The 24,462-nt window shown below is 40.0% G+C and overlaps 2 protein-coding genes across 2 annotated transcripts; one reads left to right on the top strand and one right to left on the bottom strand.

The window, feature by feature from the left end:
- The first annotated feature begins 938 nt into the window (after positions 1–938).
- On the top strand, positions 939–1,712 carry LOC138909951 (uncharacterized). The gene has a single exon (XM_070201168.1). The coding sequence runs from the start codon at positions 939–941 to the stop codon at positions 1,710–1,712; it is 774 nt and encodes a 257-aa protein (XP_070057269.1).
- A 16,071-nt stretch (positions 1,713–17,783) lies between these two features.
- LOC104111971 (uncharacterized) lies at positions 17,784–24,021 on the bottom strand. Its single transcript, XM_009621792.4, has 2 exons — positions 21,943–24,021; positions 17,784–18,066 (listed from the first exon to the last, which is right to left on the bottom strand). Exon 1 carries the CDS (start codon positions 23,887–23,889, stop codon positions 21,976–21,978), a length of 1,914 nt encoding a protein of 637 aa, XP_009620087.1. The 5' UTR covers positions 23,890–24,021; the 3' UTR covers positions 17,784–18,066; positions 21,943–21,975.
- Positions 24,022–24,462: the final 441 nt, after the last annotated feature.

Below are 24,462 nucleotides of genomic sequence, written 5' to 3' on the forward strand. Positions count from 1 at the left end.
TGAAAGAGTGCCCAAACAATGATATGACCTACAACATGATTCAACAAACTTTCTACTATGGTATCAATACTACGAAACAATGTGTGGTTAATCAATTGGCCGGTGGCAACTTTATGACAACACCTTATGCGGAGGCGTATGAAATTCTTGATGAAATGGCGGAAACATAGTCGGCTTGGCAATCCCGGGCCAATGTCCCACAAGGTGATCCGAATATAATCCACCTCTACAAAGAGTTGCAAGACCATGGGCAAGCCATTGCCGAATTGACAACAACCATGACTCAACTAGCAAAGTCCCAACTCAACCAAGTGCAAGCTCCTAAGCAAGTTCATATTATGGAGGGAGTTAATGTTTTGGTGAACAAGAAGAGGACCAAGGGTCCACAAATGCAAACCCGAGTGGAGAACTATGTGCAAGATTATGGCGGTTTTGATCAAGATGATTCTTATAATGAGCAAGAGGAAGAAGTGCAATATTTGAACAATTTTCAAGGGCAAATAAACAACTCCAAGGCCCAAACCAACAACAATGGCTACAACTAAATAACCATGGAAATTGGAGTTCTAACAATCAAGGGAATTGGTATAATAACAAAAATCAAGGAAATTGGAGTGGAAACAACCAAGGAAATTGGGAAGGCAACAATCAAGATGGGACGTATTGAGAATATGTTCAAGCAAATGATAGAAAAAAGTGTCGATTCGGATGCCCAACTTGCCTCACACAACACATCAATCTGAAATCTAGAAGTTCAAATGGGGAAAATCTCTCAAGTTCCAAATTCTCATCCTAAGGGTGCAGTACCAAGTGACACAATGGTGAACCCAAAGGGTGGTAACAATATGGGGCATGCTATGGTGGTTATCACAAGAAGTAGAAGAGGCGGGAATGCACCCACCTCAAGTGAAAGGTGACTTGTCAATGATGACCAAGTAATGCAAGAAGAAGAGATCCCAAACAATGTTGTTCAAGCAAATGAGGAAGTTCAGATTGATATTGATGATAGTGTTGAAGAGACTCAAGAGGAGGTGAACCCGTCTAGGGAACACGTTATTTACATACCGGAACGGGTAGTGCAAAAGGCAAAGGCGCCATTGCCTAAGCCTCCTCCTCCATACCCCCAAATACTTGCCAAGCAAAATGGTGAGAATCAATTCAAGAAGTTCATTCAAATGATGAAGAGCCTTTCAATCAATGTGTCATTGGTAGAAGCTTTGGAACAAATGCTCGGTTATGCAAAGTTTATGAAAGATCTTGTAACAAAGAAGAGGTCGATGAATTTTGAGACTATCAAAGTGACTCATCAAGTGAGTGCTATTGTTCATTCAATAGATCCTAAGTTGGAAGATCCCGGTGCTTTCACAATTTCTTATACAATTGGAAGTGTCGAGTTTGCTAAGACTCTTTGTGATCTTGGGGCAAGTATAAAGTTTATGCCCTATTTGGTTTACAAGACTTTGGGGATTGGGCAACCAAGACCCACTTCTATGAGATCGCAAATGGTCGATCGTACCATGAAAAGGTCGTTGGGTATGATTGAATATATTTTGGTCCGGGTTGATAAATTCATTCTTCCAGCAGACTTGGTCATTCTAGATTGTGAAGTTGATTATGAAGTACCAATCATTCTTGGAAGACCTTTCCTTACTATGGGTAAGGCTCTTAGTTATGTAGAAGCCAAAGAACTCATTTTTCGGGTTGGTGATTAAAAAGTGGTATTCCATGTGTGTAAGTCCATGCGGCAACCAAATAGCAATGAGGTATGTTCTTTTGTGGACTTGGTGACCGATGTCATTGTTGATGATAAAAGTGCTACTATAAATGTTGGTGATATGTTGGAGGTCGTTTTACTCAATTTTGATGATGACGAGGTGGATGGTTTCATGGAACACGTGAACTCTTTGCAAGGAATGGGGTCGTAACACTATGCACCCAGAAAATTATCTTTGGATCTTGAAAATAGGAAGACTCCTCCTACAAAGCCTTCTATTGAAGAGCCACCTACTTTGGAGTTGAATTCATTGCCTCTACACCTTCGATATGAATTTCTCGGCCCTTGTTCTACTTTACAGATTATTCTTTCCTCTTATTTGAATAACGTGCAGGTTGATTCCACATTGGCGGTATTACAAAAGAGCAAGAAGGCTATTGGGTGGACCTTGGTGGATATTCGGGGTATAAGCCCCGCATTTTGCATGCATAAAATCAAATTGGAGGATGGCGCTAAACCATCCATTGAATATAAAAGAAGACTCAATGAGGCTATGCTAGAAGTTGTCAAGAAGGAGATTATCAAGTGGTTGGATGTCGGGGTTATCTACCCCATCTCTGATAGTTCGTGGACCTCTCCGGTTCAATATGTCCCAAAGAAGGGGGGCATGATGGTGGTTACCAATGATAAGAATGAATTGATTCCTACAAGAACGGTGACCGGTTGGAGGGTTTGTATGGATTATCGCAAGCTCAACAAAGTAACAAGGAAGTATCACTTTCCACTTCCTTTCTTAGATCAAATTCTCGATAGATTGGCCGGTCGTGCTTTCTATTGCTTTCTTGATGGGTACTCGGGCTACAACCAAATTCTCATTGCTCCGGAAGATCAAGAGAAAATAACCTTTACATGTCCCTATGGTACTTTTGCTTTCAAGAAGATGCCATTTGGTTTGTGCAATGCACCGACGACTTTTCAACGGTGTATGATGGCTATTTTCACGGACATGGGGAGGACTACCTTTAAGTTTTCATGGATGACTTCTCGGTGGTTGGGGATTCTTTTGATGATTGTCTTGCAAATTTGGACAAAGTGGTGACTAGATGTGAAGAAACCAACTTGGTACTCAATTGGGAGAAATGTCATTTCATGGTCGAGGAAGGTATTGTCCTTGGCCATAAAATCTCAAGGAATGGAATTGAAGTTGACAAGGCAAAGATTGAGGTGATTTCTAATCTTCCACCCCCAACTTCGGTGAAGGGTGTGCGGAGTTACCTAGGCCATGCGGGTTTTTGCCGGCACTTTATCAAAGATTTCTCTAAAGTGGTGAACCCATTATGCAAGCTCCTTGAGAAGGATGCCAAGTTCAATTTCAATGATGATTGCATGAGAGCTTTTGAATTATTGAAGCTCAAGTTGACAACTACTTCTATCATTATCGCGCCAAATTGGAGTGTACCTTTTGAACTCATGTGTGATGCAAGTGATGTAGCAGTTGGGGCTATTTTAGGGCAACATATCAACAAAATTTTCCATCCGGTCTACTATGCTAGTAAAATCATGAATAGTTCCCAAGTCAATTATACCATTACGGAGAAAGAGCTCATTGCTATTGTGCTTGCAATTGAGAAGTTTTGCCCGTACTTGATAGGTGCCAAAGTTATCGTCCACACGGACCAGGCAGCCCTTTGTTATCTTATGAGAAAAAAGGATTCCAAATCTCGGTTGATGAGATGGGTGCTCTTGTTGCAAGAATTTGATATTGATATCCAAGATAGGAAAGGTAGTGAAAACCAAATGGCAGACCACTTGTCTCATTTGGAGTAGGAGGGGAGGCCGCATGATGGCCTTGAAATCAATCACCCATTTCTCGACGAGCAACCTTTGGCAATTTCAATGAAAGAGGTGCCATGGTTCGCAGACTTGGCAAATTTTCTTGTGAGTGGAATCATTCAGGATGAGTTCTCTTCAAACCAAAGGAAGAAGCTCAAATGAGATTGTCAAGATTATTATTGGGATGAACCATACCTTTTCCGGAATTTTACGGATTGGGTGATTAGGAGGGGTGTGCCAGAAGAAGATCAAGGTGATATTCTGGGAGATTGTCATTCTTCACCATATGGTGGTCATCATGGTGGAGCAAGAACGGTGGCCAAAGTGCTTAGTTGTGGTTTTTATTGGCCAACTCTTTACAAGGATGGTAGTGATTTGGTGAAGAGATGTGATGAATGTTAACGGGCCGGTGGAATCTTAAAGAAAAATGAAGTGCCTCTCACAACCATCTTGGAGGTTGATATTTTTGATGTTTGGAGCATTGAATTCATGCGCCTTTTGTGAGCTCTTGTGGAAACACTTACATCTTGGTCGCGGTGAATTATGTGTTCAAATGGGTTGAGGTCGTCTCTTTACCCAACAATGAGGCAAGAAGTGTAGTGGCTTTCTTGAAGAAGAATATTTTTACAAGATTTGGTACTCCACGTGCAATCATAAGCGATGTGGGGTCATACTTTTGCAGTAAAGCTTTTGAAACTCTACTTAGCAAGTACGGTGTTACTCACAAGGTCACGACTCCCTATCACCCACAAGCTAGTAGGCAAGTGGAAGTCTCCAAATGGGAGATAGAGATTATCTTATCTAAAACGGTGAATGCTAATCGGACGGATTGGTCAAAGAAGCTTGATGATGCATTATGGGCTTATCAGACGGCTTACAAAACACCTATTGGAATGTCTCCATACCGGTTGGTGTTCGGGAAAGCTTGTCATCTTCCGGTGGAACTAGAGCACAAGGAAATATGGGCTCTAAAGAAATTAAATCTTGATTGGGATGTAGCCGCTAACTTGTGGGTTACACATTTGAATGAATTGGATGAGTTCCGGTACCATGTATATGTGAGTTTGCCCTTGTACAAAGAAAAGATGAAATATCTTCATGACAAATACATTTAGAACAAAGAGTTCAAGGTGGGCGATCTTGTATTATTGTTTAACTCAAGGTTGAGAATGTTTTCCGAAAAGTTAAAATCCAAGTGGAGTGGTCCATTTGAAATTGTTGGTATGATACCTTTTGGTGCATTAGACTTGAAGAACAAAAACAATGAAGTATTCCGAGTCAATGGCCATCGGGTGAAGCACTACTTGGGTAAGGATGGAGATAGCCATGTGGTGGCAGTTATTTACTTCACTTGAGGGTGCTTTGACATTGCGTCGTGCTGCGACATTAAATCAGACATTTCTTGGGAGGCAACCCATGTTCTTTTCCTTTTTCTTTTGTAGTTAGATGTTATTTGTGTTCTAACTTGATTTGAAGTGTGCTACAGGGTTGACTGTGACTTGCAGAAAGGGTGGACTAGAAAATAGCTAAGTGTTGAAGGAACTGCGGACCACACTTTATTTGTGTGGACCGCACAATTTCATGTGCTACAGCAGAGGTACATGCGCGGTCACACATTTCACATGTGGACCGAACAATTGGAAGCTTGCCAAAGTGTGAAAATGTAAACTCTCTGAATTTTTGATTCTGTCAGTGATGGGCAAATCTGCGACCGCAAGACGAATTATGCAGCCGCACTGAAAAATGTGCGGACCGCACATGAGGCTCAGAGAAGGCAGACCCAGGTGAAAGAGTGTGGACCGCACATGGAACTGTGCGGCCGCACTCGACCCTTTTTACCTCTTATGACTTTTAGTATAAATAGAACTTTTGAGTTCATTTTACACTTTTCACTCTCTTCACAATCACTGTTACTCTTGCAGTGCGGCCGCACTCGACCCTTTTTCCCTCTTATGACTCTTAGTATAAATAGAACTTTTGAGTTCATTTTACACTTTTCACTCTCCTCACAATCACTATTACTCTGCAAGTTTTCCTGAGATATTTTCACTGTCCCCCACATACACCTACCTGTGCTTACACACCCAGTACACTCACTCTATTTGGTATGCTTCATTTTATGTTAATTTTTTTGTGTGTTAGTTTAATTTTTGAAATTTTAGTTTCTTTTTAGGTCATCTGTTATTAGAGTTCATCCATGTGTCCATGTGAGGTAGATCTGAACTGGGTAGTTGATAGTACATGCTCTAACGTGTTGGGTTAGTTAGATTTCATGTTTATACCATGTTGCCATACCGATTTATACAATTAATTGCAAAATCTAAGTACAAAATGACAGCCTAAACGTAATTTTTGAAATATGTGGTCGTATTTAAATTTGTGCGGTCCGCAGTTTGTGTTTTGGGAACCTGGTGAAGACAAGTGTTTCTGCGGCCGTACTTTAATTATGCAGACCGCAGAAATCTGAGATAGGCCGCACTTGAAAATGTGCAGACCGCAGATGAATTCTGCGGCCGCAGACGGCCTCCGCACTGACTTCAAAGAGGAGGCTTTTGATATCTTTGAAGTTTACTTGTCAAAAGTGCGGCTGCACTTGCAATTGTGCGGTCTGCACTCCCTATTTGCGTCCGCACATAAAAATGTACGGACCACAGTTCCCCATTCCTGCAGCATGTTGTTTCCGTAGTAACCCCACTGTGTCCACATTGTTCTCCCTTGCCTACATGAGTCTTGAATGTGTTGAATGATAACTTGCAACTAACAATCTCTTTTGCTTTGATACAGACAATGGTTCGATCGCGTGGCCACGGTGACACTACAAAGGGCAGAGGTGACTCTTCTAGGGGTCGAGGTAGAGGTACCTTGACCCTTAGCTAGCCCAAAACTATTAGGAAGAAGGCCACTGCATGCAGAGGGAAGGGGTGCAGACCTCTCCGAGTCTAGCTCCTATGTCCCATCTAGAGAAGCTTCTGAAAACAACTTCGCCTCTATTCCGGAGGAGCAGGAATTTACATAGTCTAGGCCACAAGGGCGATATGAGCCCATGGATGAGGCATATTCATCTCACAACACTTTCGAGGGGTCGAAAAGTGCTAGCCAAACTTCTGACCTAGCAGCTGCCCCAGACACAGATGCGCAAATTGTACAGGATATCCCTGATGATGGTAGAGGGGGAGAGGGTACATCCACTGGTATGGAGATATCAAATAAGAATGAGATATGGGAGGATAGGTTTGTTAGCTTGGCTGCCTTCACTGAGTTCCGTATGTGATGGCCGGCAAGATAATTAACACTTGAGCGGCAGTTTCTGTTGAAGGATTTGGATAGATATAACCCTGTAGTGTTGAGGCAGTTCAGAGCAAGAAAGGGTTGGATGTGGTTCAATGAGAAAGTTGAAGATTCCAAAGAGCACCTTGTCCGCGAGTTCTACGCCAACATTTCTCACATTCGAAAGGGGACAAAGGTGACCAAAACTACGCAAGGTTTGATCAGCACATGCTAAATGCGTTCTTGGTATTTGAGGACTTGGAGCCGAAGGAGTACCTAGAGAAGTGTGCTATGAAAGAAGAAGTCTAACCATGGCTAGCTGAGATCTTAGCACCACCGGGGCCACTACCACCATGGATCACTGTTGGGTTTCCCATTCAGCGGAACACATTGAGCTTTGAGGCGAAGGGATGGCTGACTTTTGTGTGTAGCAGACTTGATCCATGCCAGAATGAGACCCATCTGCCTCTTCCATGTGTTATTCTTATGGCTTCTATCATGGTCGGGTACCTAATTATTGTGGGTGTCGTGATGTTGGATAACATTTCATTGGTAGCACAGCAGACCAACACGGCCTACCCTTATCCCAACACTATCACAGAGTACCTTACTGATGCAAAGGTAGATCCAAGATCATACGATACCAAGGTGAAGCCCAAGAAGCCATTTTACTAGTACTCGTTGATGGATGCGAAAAACCCAAAGAAGAGAGCTCAGCCTTCTACCACCACATGCTAGTCTTATGAGCCGACAGTGGTAATCTCTGAGACAACTGACATTCCATCTACCTCTGCTGAGCCTTCTCCTAGTGCTACTGCTACGCCTCTGCCACCATCTCCAGGTCCTACCACAGCCCCCAGAGCAGCCCCTGCTATAGCTCCGAGGCTGGTGCCCATGCCTATAACTCCATTATCTGCTCTGCGAGTCTCCCATACATTGGCGAGTCTCAACAACTGGATGTAGACAGCTACTTCCAACTTGTCTGAGATATATAGCACTGTTGTAGTGCAGTCATCTACATAGGCACCACAGGTCTCCACTAATCTTAGTGAGATGCTGCGTAAGATTCTGGACACCCAAAAGATGATCATGGACACTCTGGTACAGCACGAATCGGTTATTGAGGAGTTGACCAAGGAAGTGAAGAAGATGAGGAAGTCCCAAGCAAGCAAGAGATCAGTTGATAAGCTTAGGAAGTAGGTGACCTGACTTGCAACAGCATGGGATTTTCCTTTTGACATGTTACTTGACCCAGACTCATCCGCCCCAGATCCATCTGCACCGGTTGAGGCAGTGCGTGCAATGTTTGCTACTCCTACCACTCTCAGTTATGATGATAATGAGATACAGTTGGTTGACCCAACGGGAGATGATGTTGCTGGGGACACTGAGATGTCTAAGGATGCTTAGGGAGTTTTCTTCGCCCTCACTCTTTTCACTCTTATTTTGTTAAGAATTAGGGACAATGCTTACTTTTATTCGGGGGTGGAGTTTATTTAATTGACACATTTTGGATACATTCAGACTGTAATAATTGGATGATTCTGTTTCTTTTCTTATTTGTAGTTTATCTATCTTTAGTAGTTATTGTTCATTAGCTTCTTTAACTTTCCACTTTCGTTTTTGTTTTGTTAGTAGCTTCTTTTTATGTTAGTAGCTTATTTTTATATTTTTTTCATAGTAGTATGGATAATAAGCCCTTGATTTTCTTAATGCCACGGTTCTTTCCAAAAGTAGTTTTATGTGAACCAGGTAACTCGTCCCGAGGATCGATGGCGTGATAACCTTCTTAAGGGAATGAGTCCGTCTTTTTTTGTGTTTAGGTAATAATAATAATAGTAATAGTAATGAATAAAAGGCCTAATCAAGTCATTCTCAAAAAAGATTTATTCATGCTTCATTTGGTACCAATACACTTAACTATGTGATTATGGTTTGAAACAATGTTTTCAAAAGAAAATAGCTCTAGTTAGTGACTTTGAGACTCTTGAGTTGACTTTGGTAATTATTGAGTGGTTTAATGGACCATAGTGATATTTAACTTGATTGTGGTTGTTATAGGCTCTCGACTCTATCCTCTTTTATGGTCTAGTTGCGTGAGGGGTTAGGTGATCTTTCGTTGCTAGTCCAAGTACACGTGTGAATGGTCTAGAACTTGTCCCGAATGTGCTTCAAGGCGAAATCTTATGTTTTCTTGGTTTGGAAAATGATTGTAGGCTTTCCTTGGTCTGTTTGAGATTTTTATTGCCAACCAATGTTGTTATCCCTACTCAACCCCCTTTGAGCCTCTAGCCTTTCTCATTTGATAACCATGATATAAGTCTTTACCTGTTTTGCCGTGATCCTCTCTTGGCACCCGGACCTTTCTTAACACTCTTGTAAAATAAGTGGCTTAAGGCATAAGTTTGGGGGAGAGTTGAGGAATTTGAAAGAGGTATCAAGGCACCAAAAAGAGAAAAGAAATAATCTCTATGAAAGAGAAGGCAAGAAAAGAGAAAGAAGAAAAAGAAAATGCAAGAAAGAGAATAAAAGGAAGGGTTGATGGAATCAAAAAGAGGTAATTATCCCTAACATGAGCATCAAGGGACAAAATGAAAGAAATGAACAAGAAAGAGTGATGTCAAGTCTCTCTAACCCCCAAGAAAAAAAGAATGCAACTAAGAATTGGTAAATGTGAGCCAAGAAATGAAAATGTGGAGTGTTTAAGGAAAGGTGTAACCACTTACCCATATGGTATCCTACCCCAATCCAAAATCCTTCATTACAACCCGAAAGAAGTCCTACTTGATTTTGAACCGAGTGAGCTTACATTAGTGGTGATCTACATGAGGGGCAAGCCTATGGTACTTGAAGTCGTACCTGTGACATTCTTTTGTGAGAGAAGAGTGAACCTTCCATTGATCTAAAGATTGAGTGCTAACTTTTGAAGTGAGCTTGGAAAATGGAAGGTAGAGGAGGAAGAGTTTGGAGTCCACCATGATCTACATGATAGAACAAGAATCCTCAATGAGTAAAGTCAATTCTTGAAGCTCAAATGTTACATTAGAACTATATGTGGATGATATGTGAATTGTCACCTTGTTGATAATGCATGAGTATTGTGGGTAATTTGTGGTCCCAACTTAGTATGAATGGCTTACTATTGACTCGCTGAAATGACCTTTCACTCTGAAGAGGTGAGAACTAATCTATTTGCTTGAGGACAAGCAAAGACTTAAGTTTGGGGGAGTTGATAAGTGTGGATTTTAATCACTTATTAGTACCTTCTTGCTTTAGTTTTAGTCCGAAAGTGTTGATTTATGTTCCCAAAGCTAATGAAAGTGTGCAAATTGCAGGAATGTTGGAGATTTGGACTCTAGTGAAGAAATCTAACTCAAAAGGGAGTGTTCCAGCTCATAAGGAAAGAAGGTGTGCAGCAGACCAAAAGTGCGGTCCGCAGAAGAAAGCGCGGACCGCAGAATTCTCTCTGCGGCCGCAGCTCTGGTGTAAAGCTCATAAGCCTATTAAAGAGAAGTGCGGACCGCACACAATTTGTGCAGTCGCAAAACATGGTCACACTGACAAGAATTCAAAAGGTTCAAAGAGTGTGAAAAATGACCAAGATTGAAGCCTTGCCAGAAGTGCGAACCGCACATAGAATTGTGCGGCCGCAGAAGCTCAAGTGCAGCCGCAGATCAAATTGTGCGGCTGCAGAATATCTCAACCTGCAGACTCGAGCAAAGTGCGAACCGCACATGAAATTGTGCGGCCGCAGAACCTCCCGAAGGGCATTTTTGTCAGCGAATTTTAGGCCACTATAAATAGACGGGAATTACTTTTTTAGGTCAAGTTTGGTAGTTTTTTGAGCTGCAGTCGTTGTAGTTTACCACTTTTGGTAATTTGTGATCAATTTGGGTCAAAGACACAATAGTTTATCATTTTAATTTTATATTATGGCTTTAATTATTATTTTTTCTTTATTTTCTTCCATTTCTAGTATGAGTAGCTAGATATTTACTAGGGTTGTGACCCAACCATAGTGTGTAAACCTTATGGGTAATTAATCTAATGCTTGTTTATGATTGGGTGTTTGTTATTTAACCTTGTTCATGCTTTAATTAATAGTTGCAAACATTGATTCACGCCTTTTTGACTTGGTCTTTATTTGAGAAAGAGGGACCTAGTTTAGCAAAACTTGGCTAACAAGAAATTGGGCTAGTTAAGGATTTGACTAGCCTAATTAAAGGGTTTGAACGAGAGATAGGGAAAATCCGACTTGAGCTCATATCAACTACTTGGCTTGATACCCATTTTGGCTTGAGAAAGCCAAATTGGGCAAAATCACTCTATGACCGAGAGGTATCGAGTGGGTAACTTAGAGTTGAGAGCTATAATATACCCAATCACTAAAATAAGTGTTAACGTAATTAACCTATTAGGCTAACACCTAGGCGAAGGTTACATTCCTAGGCCTTTTACCTATTTGAAAACAATCAAAAATAATTAATCAATTTCTAGTTTCATTTCTCTAGTTAATCATTGATAGTATAGTTTATAGAAGTAATTTGCAAAACCAACTTGTTTGGAAGCGTATTTTACCTATTTCGTGTACACGCATCAAGTGTACACTCTAACACCCACACTTAGCTCCCTAAGGAAATCGACCCCGACTCATAGTTGGGTACTATTCTTCTAACGACCTCTTCCACTCATTGTTGAGTGTGGATTGGGAGTGGATCAACCCCAAATCACGATCCATCTTCGTAGCACCCGATCAAATAAAATGCCATCAACTCTAAGCCTCTTCAAGGATCATCACCCTTGAACTATTAACACTTGAAATACCATTTCGACCCCGAAGTCGTAACACATCGTCATCTCTGATAATCGCTTATTAGGTACCACTTCGCAACACTATGTCCCTAAGGACAGGAAAATTTAAACCATCATACTGACGAACCTTAATGCGCTCAAATAAGGACGAGAACACACCAATACGAACAAGAATTCTACCAAGTTTGAAAATATCCGATCTCGTTACTCCGTCAGCCAAAGCCTGAACATCCATAGTCCAATTGCCTCACCTACGCTGGAATAAACACCAACCTCCCAATCTTGAATCGAATAATCCTCCTCCCGAAGCATTCACCGTCGCAACACAGAAGTAAACACCCTACTATTCATGCTACACTGCACGATAACAATAAGAGAAACATCACAATATATTGTGCATAGCCCCAGACTCGTGAGCAACACCAACACTGGGAAGAAATGCGAACACACCTCGACAAGACGAAGATAGTAGTCCGTCCGCGCACGCAGAGAAGAACATCCTGCACCACATCTGTAGTATTACCACAACTTGTCAGTGCCCAACTGATATCGAATGCTCGGCATCGCGTATGAATGAGTAGGAAGGAACTGAAGACATATTCTTCAACGAAATCAAATCGCACGACAAGGAATCAAGAAATGAAAGTTCTTCTAACAACCCTATAGCGTTTCGAAGATAAGTACAGACGTCTTCGTACCGATCCACAAGACTTTACCAGACTTGCTCATGATTCATGAGACCTAAGTGAACCTCGTGCTCTGATACCAACTGTCACGACCCAGTTCCCATCATAGGTCACGATAGCGCCCAACGATGTCGTTAGGCAAGCCAACGATAAACCTCCAAATCCTTATCAATTTTTATAGCTTTAAAATTTGAAATTACATAAGTAAATGGGATTAAATTTAGAAACCATACAAATACACGCCCTTCCTTCCCAAAACACAAAGCGAGGTGATAATATCATTAAGTACAACTGTGAACATCCACTAGAAATCCCTAAAATTCAGTGTCACAAATGCATAAGCATCTACTAGGAAGTACAATACTAATACAATATCTGTCTGAAATATAAAATAGAAAGGATATAGTGAATGAATAAGATAGGAACTCTGTGTGCTGCGGATCGTAACATAGAATGTAGCTACCACAAAGTCTCCTCAGCAGCTGCGCATGTGCGCCAAGATGACCACCAAATGTATTTATCTCAGTACCTGCACAATTATTGCAGAAGTGTAGTATGAGTACGTAAACAATGCGTACCCGGTAAGTATCTAGCCTAACCTTGAAGAAGTAGTGACGAGGGGTCGACATCGACACTTACTAGTGATCCAATGATCAAAATACAATAAAAGTAGACAGGTATGAGGCATAGCACATAAAAGCAACAAAATAAATATATGTGCATAACACAATCCTCAACAGAAGAGTAACTACGAAGTACTCAATTAACAGATACTACCTCGAATATAATACATAATGGTCAACACTAGATAAAATGTCACATCTCAAGTCAGAAGAACTCATAAGTACGCTGACTCCTTATCGCATATTACGCACGATTCTGCCAAGACAAACGGCCTGATCCCATAAGAGTGCTTTATAGAACTGCCGAGGCAAATGACCCGATCGCATAAGAGTGTGTTACAAATCCTACCGAGGAGAATGGCCCGATCCTATAAGAGTGTATTACTAATCCTGCCGAGGAAAATGGCCCGATCCTATAAGAGTGTATTACTAATCCTGCCGAGGCGAACGGTCCGATCCCATAAGAATAGTGTACTTTGTCGAGGTGAACAACCCAATCCCATAAGAATATATTACATGATACTGTCGAGGCGGACGACCCAATCCCATTAGAATATTGTTGAGGCGTTCAGCCCGATCCCATAAGAATATGAATTTTGACGGGTCACTAGCCCCACTCACGAATATACGTATGAGTTATTAAATTTAAGAAACTTTTCGGACGAATACGCACAACGCAGAAGAAATCCTTAAAAGGAAACATAATTTCCACGACTAATCAAGTAGTTCGTCAAGTATCCAAAATAGCAAGTCTGGTACTCTACACAAGTCTAGTCTCAGGCTAAAATGTAAATTAAGGCATCTAAGCAGGCAAGGATAACTCAAGTAATATAGTTAAAACATGGTGTGAGTCTACTTTTACCCGGACCTCATCAAGAATCTAGCATACACACGGACACTCGTCACCTCATACGTGTGTAGCTCCCATAACACGTAGCACACAACAAATAAAGCACCTACAGGGTAAATTCCCTCTTACAAGGTTAGACAGGAGACTTACCTCGCTTTGAAATTCGATAGCCGGCTCCAACGCCTCTCTAACATCTCAAACCAATGCCAAACGATCCAAAACTAGTCAAAGAACGTGCAAACCAATCAAAATATACTCAAAGACTCGTAATTTAATAATTAGAAATAAATTTTCAACTCCGCACGAAAAGTCAACAAAGCCAACCCCAAGCTCTCGCGCCCGAATTTAAAAAATTATAGAAAATAACTATTATCCATAATTTATATAGTCTATATGTAGAAAATCATATAATTTTGTTCATGAATTGACCCTCAAATCAAGGGTTTATCATTTCTCAACTTTGGGGCTCAAAACCCCACTTTCTACAATCCAACACTGATAAAATGATAACCAACGAAAATAACAATCATAGAAAAATATCAAAACAAAAGGTTAGATATTGACCCCTTTGTTGAGACGAGAATAACGTTGTGAAAATCATCTCAAACGGAGCTCTAGAACTCAAGATATGCTCAAAATACTAAAATATTCGGTTTCCAATTCCAGATGATTTTTGTTCATCGCCTTCGCAAGACACCATCGCCTTCGCGAAGAGCAATTTTTCGCGCTGACTGGTCTATTTAAAATTCCTTCTTCTCGTTCGCGGGACCTCCTTCGCATTCGCGAAAACAAAAGTTCGCACCAGAAACCAGCAATCTTTTCCAACACGAAAATGGGCATAACTCTCTCATACGACCTCGGAATTCGACGATTCTTATTGCTATGATTCTGTAATTATGATACGGATCTAGTGTCTTAATAGAATCACAAATCAAATGTCGTTTTCTCAATATGGTACGCTTTATGCCAAAATTAAAAATGACACTGAAACATCAAATAAAAGTGTGACACAATCCAAACTCATTCGAAACTCATCAGAATCTGACCAAAACTTGTGGACAAGTCGAAAATCATCATACGAACCTATTAATACTTTTAAATCATGAATTCGGGCTCGTTAAGTCCACTATTAGACTGTGGTCAACTCATTTTCTTAAACGTGACTAGTATACAACTTAAGTGTCTGAATCACTCTTAAACATTCTGGATCACGATCAAATTTCACACACAAGTTCCAATCAACTAAATGAACCTATCCAAGATCCCTGAATACCACCCGAGGTCCGATAACACCGAAGTCCACTCCAAGTTAACTTAGCAAATTTAAAAACCTTCAAAATGCAAACTTCCAACATTAAGGACCAAATCACTCCCGGGCCACCCAATACTCAACCCAAATATACGTCCTAGTTCGAAATCACCTTACGAACCTATAGGAACCTTCAAATCCCGATTCCGCGGGTGTTTACTCAAAAATCAAACCTTGGTCAACTCTTCTAACTTAAAGCTTCTGAATTGAGAATTATTCTTCCAAATCAACTCTGAACTTTCCGAAAATCAAAATCGACTACACGTGCAAGTCATAATACATATAGTAAAGCTACTCAAGGTCTCAAACCGCCGAACGACATGCTAGAACTCGAAACGACCGGTCAGGTCATTACATTAATGCTCAAAGTCTCAACTCCCAAACCTATTATGCTATTAAAACTAAATTAGTTCAAGCATCTTGAGTAGCAAGCAATAAGGTATTCTAGTGATCTAGTAGCAAGCGACAAGGTATTGTCGTATTGGATATCTTTCCTTTCGTATGATTTAGATTTCTCTTGTTGGATACTTAATTTTTTAACGACTCTACTCTTGAATCTCGGCTTGATTAATATTTTTTTACTTGTGTGATTTATATTCCTCTTGTCTTTGCTTAATCTGTTTTACACTGCTGTACAATAGTGAGATGGATCTTTATGGCCATCTTCATTTTACCTTGATTCATCATCTTTTAAACAGTTAAAATGTCTAGAAATCATGCCAAAGTCCTACCCAAGTACACATGTTATCGTGTTCTAACTTTCACTAACGACTCTTATATGACATTTTAAAAAATATCGAAAACTGAACCGTACCGATACCGAAGAGAAATTGAGATGATTGAGGCAGTTTCAAAAGGTTTACTTTCGGTTATACAAAATATAATAATCGAAAAATTTATATGCTACAAATTTTGTAAAAGAACCGGCCGAACCGCCATTGACACTCCTACTTGTGATCCATTTTATCATTCAATTCAATTTAATTAAATTTCACTTCAATTATTACTTTCCCATTACTTCGGGCATTTACATAACCTATTTAAGCTTATCTAATTTCTCAAAAATAACCACTTCAAATTAAGGCAATACAAAGCACTGTAAGTTAGCACAAGGCCAAACTCAGTCACAGACGACCCCCTAAACTTATTTGATTCTCTCACTTTAGCACCTGGTCAATGCTTAGTTCCAATATAACATTTATACCATTTAAAATATGGACCAATTAAACACTTTTTGCTAGCATAACAAAAGAAGTGTTATTCACTTCCGTTGGGCGCGTAGATGAATACCAAAGTAATAATTGTTTTTTCCTTAGGAAACTTACACTTTTTACCCATCGATACATGGCTTCAATTTTTATTTTATTTTTTTAAAATGAACAAAAAATTAAAGGAAAAGTATCCCCAACCCCAACCGAGGGGTCTTCCTCTCCAGTCTCCACCCCATTTTCCCTTCTCTTCTCTCGTTCTTCATTCATCATATTCTGCACAGTTTTGTTCTTTTTTTTTGTTTATTCTTTTGGGGTTAATTACAACCAATCCTAGTTCATTGGAGCAGTCTTTTAACCCATGTTTCAGAAATCAATCGAGCACACTTGTTGAAAAGAATATATCACCGAAGAAATTGAGATTGCCGAGTTCTTTTTTAAGGATCCCGATCTCATTTTTCAGACTCTTTTCTTCAAAATTTTAAGGAACCAGATCGAGAAAAAGCCCGTGGGTCTTGGGGTAAAGCGAAGATTTGGGAAGAAGAATTGCAACCACCAAACAATTATTTTTAGATCTTTTTCGTTCAACTTTAAATCGCCAAGGTATATAAAAGAGACCATACCATGGTCACTACAATAATCTGCTACACAGTTACTAGGATCTCCATGGAAAGGAAAATAAAAACATATGAAGAGGAGAAGAATAAAGAGGAAAAGAAAAAACAAAAGATAACACGAGAAAAGGTAAACAGGGGAAGAAGTTCACGGACGTTGGCGGCTGGTTGTTTAATTGGAGTTGGGAAAGAAGAAGGGGGCATGGGGTTGCTGGGCTTAGGAGGCCGGGGTGGGAAATAAATTTTTCACGTGTCGCTTGTTGATTGATTAATTTGCCATGTAATATGCGCTTTGCAACACAAGCTGATTTTTTACAGCAGATGGGGGAAAAAACAAGGGTTTAATTGGTACAAAATTTAATAAACGATATAAGTAGTAAAATTGGAACTAGGGAAGAATCCATGAGTTTAAAGATCATGGCCAAAACACATATAGGAAGTAATCACTTACATGGGCCGGCCGTCTGGCCAAGTTAGTCAGGGAAGATGCAAATCCGACTATTTATAAAACCAGCTCGAGTTCCTTCCTGATCCTGCAATAAAAGGTACACTGATGATCAAAATGTTTCTGCTTGCTGGAGTAATACATAGCTCGCAGGCAAGAGGGGTGTGTGACTGTGTGTGGATGTGTGGGGCAGCTCAAGTATGACAACCATTTCAAGCTCGTAGAGGAACCTTCATTTCAAAATGCCAAAGGGCCAGATCCCATTATGCCTGTCATTGAGCCCAAAGTAAACTCTGCACAAGTGAAAAGCGCCAAAACTACTTGAATTGCCTCAGTAAATGTGTTTAATAACTCTTCACCTGATATAACCCTGAACAATTTTAATGGCCAAGTGAAACTATTCTACATTCCTCAAATCAATATCTTCATAAGATTTCAGAAATCGTTATATTAAAAAAAATGAAATGAAGTGACAGGTGTGACGGTTGCACACAAGAAACATATCGTCCTTCAATCTCAAAAAATAAGTTCTTACCAACTCCATAAGAATTACGACAATTTCAATTGTTCATCAAAAAAATTTCTAACAGATCAGTATAAAATACAATCATCTAGCTAGATCTGCAAAACTCTATTCCACGCTAGCCCTTGCCAGTAGACTATACTTGTGGCCACAACTTCACATTGATCACTGAGATGGACAACCTGCATATGTTTAAACCTAGCATTCAGTAAGATCAAGCTTTATTGATGTGTTGAAGATTTCATACATAAGAATGCGGGGAAAAAAGAACTAAACACAACACCTCTTCTTTCTTTTTCAGACAACACATACTACCAAATGTGAAAAAAACAGAAGCCAACACATTGAAGTACAAGAGTTTAAGCAGACTTGTGTACTGACAAAAAGATCGTGTAAGCCACAGCTCCGCTAGAATCCTAATAAACAAACCCCACCCACCTCCCGGACAAAAAACAGAACAAAATGAAACTGCAACAAAATAAGCTCTACAGGATTATGTCGGGTTATCACAAAAGATCCGGGCCCAAGACCCTAAGCGAACAGTCCAATTATTACAAGCATCTCATGTGCAAGAAAAGATCAACATAAAATGAAAACTCTCCATATTTCAAACTCTTAGTTCTCGTCAACCAGTCACCCTTCTTGCAAGGCCTTCCAATAGTAAAAAAGTTTCATCAAAGCCATTTGACACTCCTGACCAAATTAATGCATGAACAGTCTGCAGTGGCCCTTTGTGTGCTTTTTATTGGGGGGGATTGTGGGGGGGGGGGGGGGGGGGGGGGTTCCTCCCAAGGGAATACAGCAGAGTCAATCAAGTTAGGACTAGGACGCAACATCGCTTAGAGTTTAAGCGCACTACATAGCCATTGGTTATAAGTTCAAAGGATTTAAAATATCAATCTGACAACAATGTTCTTAAGAGCTCAGGGAAAAAAATAACTAAAGCATCTGTCAGCTGAACATACCAATTGGTACGAGGGATGGCTAGTCACTTACAGGATTGGCACGAACAGATCAAAATCTACAATCCAAGCAAATTCCATCTGATGACATGAATTATTATTGAACTCCATTTAATTTCTTTTTTGGAATGAATTGTTGAACTCCATTTAATTTTTTTCCTGATATGTTATAGAATTATAAAATGCGAAGGTTACTGTTAGTCTAATAAAAGGGCAACCCGGTGCACAAAGCATCCAGCATTCACGCAAGATTCGGAAAAGGGCCACATCTCAAGGAGGTGTGTGATATAGGCAGGCTACCCTAATGCAAGCATTAGTGGGCGAGTCTCAAACCCATGAGCTATAGGTCACTCGAAGACCACCTTTACTGTTGCTCCAAGGCTCGGAAAAGGGCCACATCTCAAGGAGGTGTGTGATATAGGCAGGCTACCCTAATGCAAGCATTAGTGGGCGAGTCTCAAACCCATGAGCTATAGGTCACTCGAAGACCACCTTTACTGTTGCTCCAAGGCTCTCCTTCTCATTCTAATCAAAACGTTTATATGCGATAAAGAGGTGGTGGATGTAGTTCAATCTTGCAAGGAATAGAGAGAGAATCATTTGGAATTCGCGATGATTGAATCGACCATTTTTGGGTTACGAATAGAGAGCCAGCCAGCCAAAATAACATAGACACACACTTATGTTACATGGTTCAATATGAAAATGAATATTGGTATGTGATGTTCAAGCCAACTTGACTATTGTGTTAAAACATTGGATTCAAATGTTAGTCTCTCATGGTATTTTTTTAAGAACATTGTGTCTAATTCAAACCCAAAATCTAACTCAAGCAGTTCGCAATGCCCAAAACTATAGAGATTCTAGCACTCCCTAACATACTTAGGGTGAACATATGGAACCTGAAGTAACATGACATGGATGGCCTATACTGCTAACCAAAAACCAGGAAGAGTTTGGCTCTGATACCACGTTTAAGAAATAAACATTCGACTCAACTCAACTCCAAAAGCGCTCAAGTAATGTAAGAACTGTTCAAGACCATATAAGGAGATTATCGCACATACACTTAATCCCAATGGGATTCTAACAGTTATCATTCCAAGTTTATCGACCGCTAGGTTGCATCCTTGATGTGAGAAGGATGCCGTATGGACTACTCACAGGTTTTTGGCGCATTCTGCAGTATCCATACTAAGAACCCATCATAACCCTCTATGTTACAAGTACATCAAGGCAAACTTCCTAGCAAGATGATCTCCACCCTTTTGTCTCTCAGATAAATAACTAGATTGAAATGTTGGCTAAGTACACATTCCAGCCTAATGATGTTCTTTACAGAAAATCATTCATCGCGGTGAGAAATACTTCTTGGAGAAAGAATATAAATTATCTTCCATCTAAGGATTTGATATTTTTGAAGAACAACCCTAACCTAAGCCAACTTGTGTTCTCTATTACCCATGAAACAAATGCAAGGTATGTAGCAAAGTACTTTTTTTGGGACCAAGATGAGTAATCCACCTACTTCTGTCCTCTGAAGAGTCTTAGCAAGAGTTAGCAAAAGAACCAAATTTCACTTGTAGAAGTCCAAGAAACATGAGCTTCCTTTTAAATCTCTTAGTTCCTACCCGATAAACAATTTCTTTAGCAAAGGAAGTGTAAGTTTGAGGACATAGAAGATGTCATTTATTTTCTCTGTCCTTGTACCCTTCAAAAATGGATACAAGTCCTCAAGGCTGAACAGACTTGACCAATTTCATCATTTTACAAAAGTACAAGTACATAAGTGAATTGTACAGCATCTTTAAAAGCTACAAACAAAAATCCCAGATATCTAACATGTAAATCAGCAACTTGATTCATGATTGCAAGTTGCAACTAATGGTGGCAAAATGGATAAAAACTGTTATTCATCCATATTATCCACTAAAAATGAGTTGGATAATGAACTTTTTAAAAATGGGTCGAATATGGATAAGATCCATACCGTCTACTTAAAAAATGGATAACCAATGGGTTTAACTTTTACATTTGCAAAGCTCAAATTGGAGTTCCTCAAGTTTGGGAGACTAGAAATTCTCCCAAAAATGATCGTATTCAAGAAGCCATGGATTATATGGATATCCACATTATCTGCTGGTTAATCCATTTTCTATTTGTATTAAATATGGGTCGGGTCGGATATTTTATCCGTTTTTGTATTACCTATTTGATCAGCCCATATCCGACCTGACCCGCCCATTTGCCACCCCTAATTGCAACCAATGCCAGACTGAAGACCTTAGTCCATGAGTTGCACAGAAAAAAAACCAACCCTATAGTTACGTAAATGAATAGAGACAATTCTACTTACCAAAATAATAATTGAAATAGTTTACTGCCTTAATGCACGAAGCTTGATATTCAATTAATTTACTAACCACCTCACTATAAAGTGCTGTGTAACCCATCTCTTTTTCTGAAAACGCAAATTGTTATGCATCTCCTCTAAACATATAACTACTACAAATATACTTTTTCCCTTCTCCCATTTTATTGGGCGTCAGGTAGGGGACTCTCTTTCTCTCTCTCCTTGCTTTGGTTCAACACAGAACTTTTATAAAAAGAACACCGTTTGCTTTCACTAGGGTTGCTACCACACCTATTCTCAGTCTACTTCAGATGCCTGGTCTGTAGGAGATGTCTTTGCTCACACAACCATTATATATCCTGTAAGCTCAGGCCCCAGTGTAAGAAGGCCAACAGAATTCAAAGCAGACCCATCGTCCATATGATAATAGAGTTGACCGGAAGCAATCAGAAGGATTCTACATTAGTTGTTCCCCTGATTTCGGATAGATTACAACTCGAGCAATTACAACTCTAATGACATTTTAACTCCTAACTGCCGTATTAATTTTCCAAAATAAAGCACCATGAAACAGATGTATTTGATACTTTCAATCAAAATATAGCCAGATACAATGGTCTTCCACATAACAGATTCACAATCAGAAGCAAATATTATGCTTCCAACGAATCACTTTGAAAAATAAATATGCTGCCAAATAATTTTTAAAATTGAACAATCAAAAATAATTCTTAACTAATTACCCGTTATAACAAAGCTGCTCCATTAACTTGCTGCTACTTCTTTTTGCTGTTTGACTCTGACGGGTTAGCTGAATATGCCTTAAGCCTGACTTCAGACAGCTTATGCTCAGCTTGTTGCTTCCGCCTCCTACTTCGCCTCGACTGTTTGCTTGTATCTCCATTAGATTCCACTTGTTTCCCTTTTCTGTCATCTGTCTCACCATCAAAATTTTCCTTCTTACCAAACTTTCTCTTCTTTTCAGTTTTTGGCACATGTGAAACTTCTCCTTTAAGTTTCTTTCTCACTTCGAGAGTCTTCAGACGGTCTACCTTCCATTCCTTTTCTCTATAAGGTGCTATCTTCTTCAAAGAGACATATTGACTTAACTCCTTATCCTCCATTGTTAACATCTCCTCTGGAGTTAGCCCGAATCTCTTGGCTCTGACAGGCCTATACTTGAATCTTGTCTTCAAGTCTCCAATAGTATCCTCGTAGTCCAACTTGTAATACTCCTCCATCAGCTGTTCTTTAACTGTTTTCATTAATGTACTAGTCCGCTTCCGCTTCTTCTTCCGCTTACCTTCTTCAGCCACCTCATCATCAGCAGCACTTCCTTTATTATCATCTCCTGTTTGCTCATGATCACCACCTTCATTCTCCATAGCTTTCAGAAGTTTTTCCCTAGTTGATAAAAAGCCATCACGAGGCTCGTCCACTTTATCCCATCCCTTGGGCAGTCCCAGTAACTCATCTTCCTTGTCAAAATCTGGCTTCTCAAGGTCACCATCATCTTCATCCTTATCACTCCCAAACTCGGGATCTATATCATCAGCCTCGTAGTAGGCATCACTAAAAGCCGCCTTCATCTTCCTATCGTGCTCGTCAGGATCAAATTCCTCCTCCAAATCATCGACATCCAATAAGCAAACCTCATCCTCTCCTATCCCAGCAGTCTCCTTAATCTTATCAAGCCTCTCCTTCATCTCCTTCTTCTTCAAGTTCTTCAACCGTTTCAACTCCTCTTTCCTCTCCTCTTCTGCCTGCACCATCCTCTCTTCCTTTCTCTCCCTCTGCAACTTCCTTGTGTTTGTCTTCTTCCTCACAGATCCCTCCACCTGCCTCGAATGTCCCCACACTCGATCCCCTGCATTCTCCTCGAATCTAAAATTAAACTCTCTCTCATAATCCTCTTGTCTCTCAATCTCCTCCTCATCCTCCGAAAACTCCACATCCTCGCCATCATCCCCCCTCTTCCCTTTCTTATCATCCTTCCACATCTTCTTCCTAAAAAAATCCTTTAAAAACACTGTCTCTTCATCCAACTTCTCATCCTCCCCGAAAAACTCATCCAACTTCTTAGCAAACTCATTATCTCCCTCCTCCTCCTCGTCATCACCTAACCCGTCCTCTCTTTTCTCATTCTCTTTCACCTTAAACAAGTCCTCTTCCTCCTCATCCTCCTTAACAGCATTCAAAAACTCCTCTCTCAAATCCTCTTGCTCCTCTGAATACGTCTTCACTTTCTTCTCCTCTTCTTCATCTCCGAACTCGGGACCCTCCTCTATCAAATGCTTAGACACTACATCCTTCAAATACATTGGCTTTTTATTTTTATGTTTCTTCTCCTCAGACTCAAAATTTGTTTCAGATTCAGATTCAGATTCAGAATCGAATAACTTAGCATCTTTATTATTCAAAACAACAGGGTCGCCTTTTTTAATCTTAAGCAAACCATCAAAGAACTTTAAATTACTTGTAGGGTTTAAATCCTCTTCTTCTTCTTCCTCATCTGTGTCTTCGGAAGAGGATTCGTCATCAATGACACCTTTCTTCTTCAGTTCTTCGAGCTTTTGCAAGTCCTCTCGCTTCTTGTTGTGTTCGTAGCGGCGGGCGAATTCCTCGTTTATCTCAATTTTGTCCAGCTTCTCTACATCATCATCGTCTCCGTCGAATAGCTTCATTCCCATTTGCTTTCCTTTAGGGTTTCCGAAAGCTGATTTCAAATGAGGGAGTGCTCTGTTTTAGGGTTTTGGAAGTGAGCAGCTAAAGGCTGAAGAGGACAAATTGGCCAGAAAATTGAGGATGTTAAGAGCAATAATTTATTTGTTTTTTAATAAAAGTAATTTTAGAGACTCATTTATAAAGGAAAAAAAGAATTTTGAGAAGGACGTTTATAAAGGGAAAAAACTCATGTTATAAAATAAAGACCGTAAAATAAATACAACTATAGAGAGAAACTGATATATTATTCAAATTTCAAACTTATGTATATAATGAACTGAATTCTCCTCTATTTATAGAAGAAAAGAAGCTGCTACTGCAAGCTGCTGTGTAAGCTGCTTGTAAGCTGATGTGTAAGCTGCTTGTAAGCTGCTGCTCTAAACTGTTGTGCCAGATATAGATAATCTTCTATCATGGGTAATATTTATCCATAACGGAGTACCGAAAGGATAAGCTTATTCGGGAGGCTTATTTCCAATAGAGTACTAAATAGATAAATGTATTTATGGCGGAGTCTCATATGGATAAACTTTTTCAGG

Source organism: Nicotiana tomentosiformis, chromosome 4, assembly GCF_000390325.3.
Source record: "Nicotiana tomentosiformis chromosome 4, ASM39032v3, whole genome shotgun sequence".
Taxonomy (NCBI): Eukaryota; Viridiplantae; Streptophyta; class Magnoliopsida; order Solanales; family Solanaceae; genus Nicotiana; species Nicotiana tomentosiformis.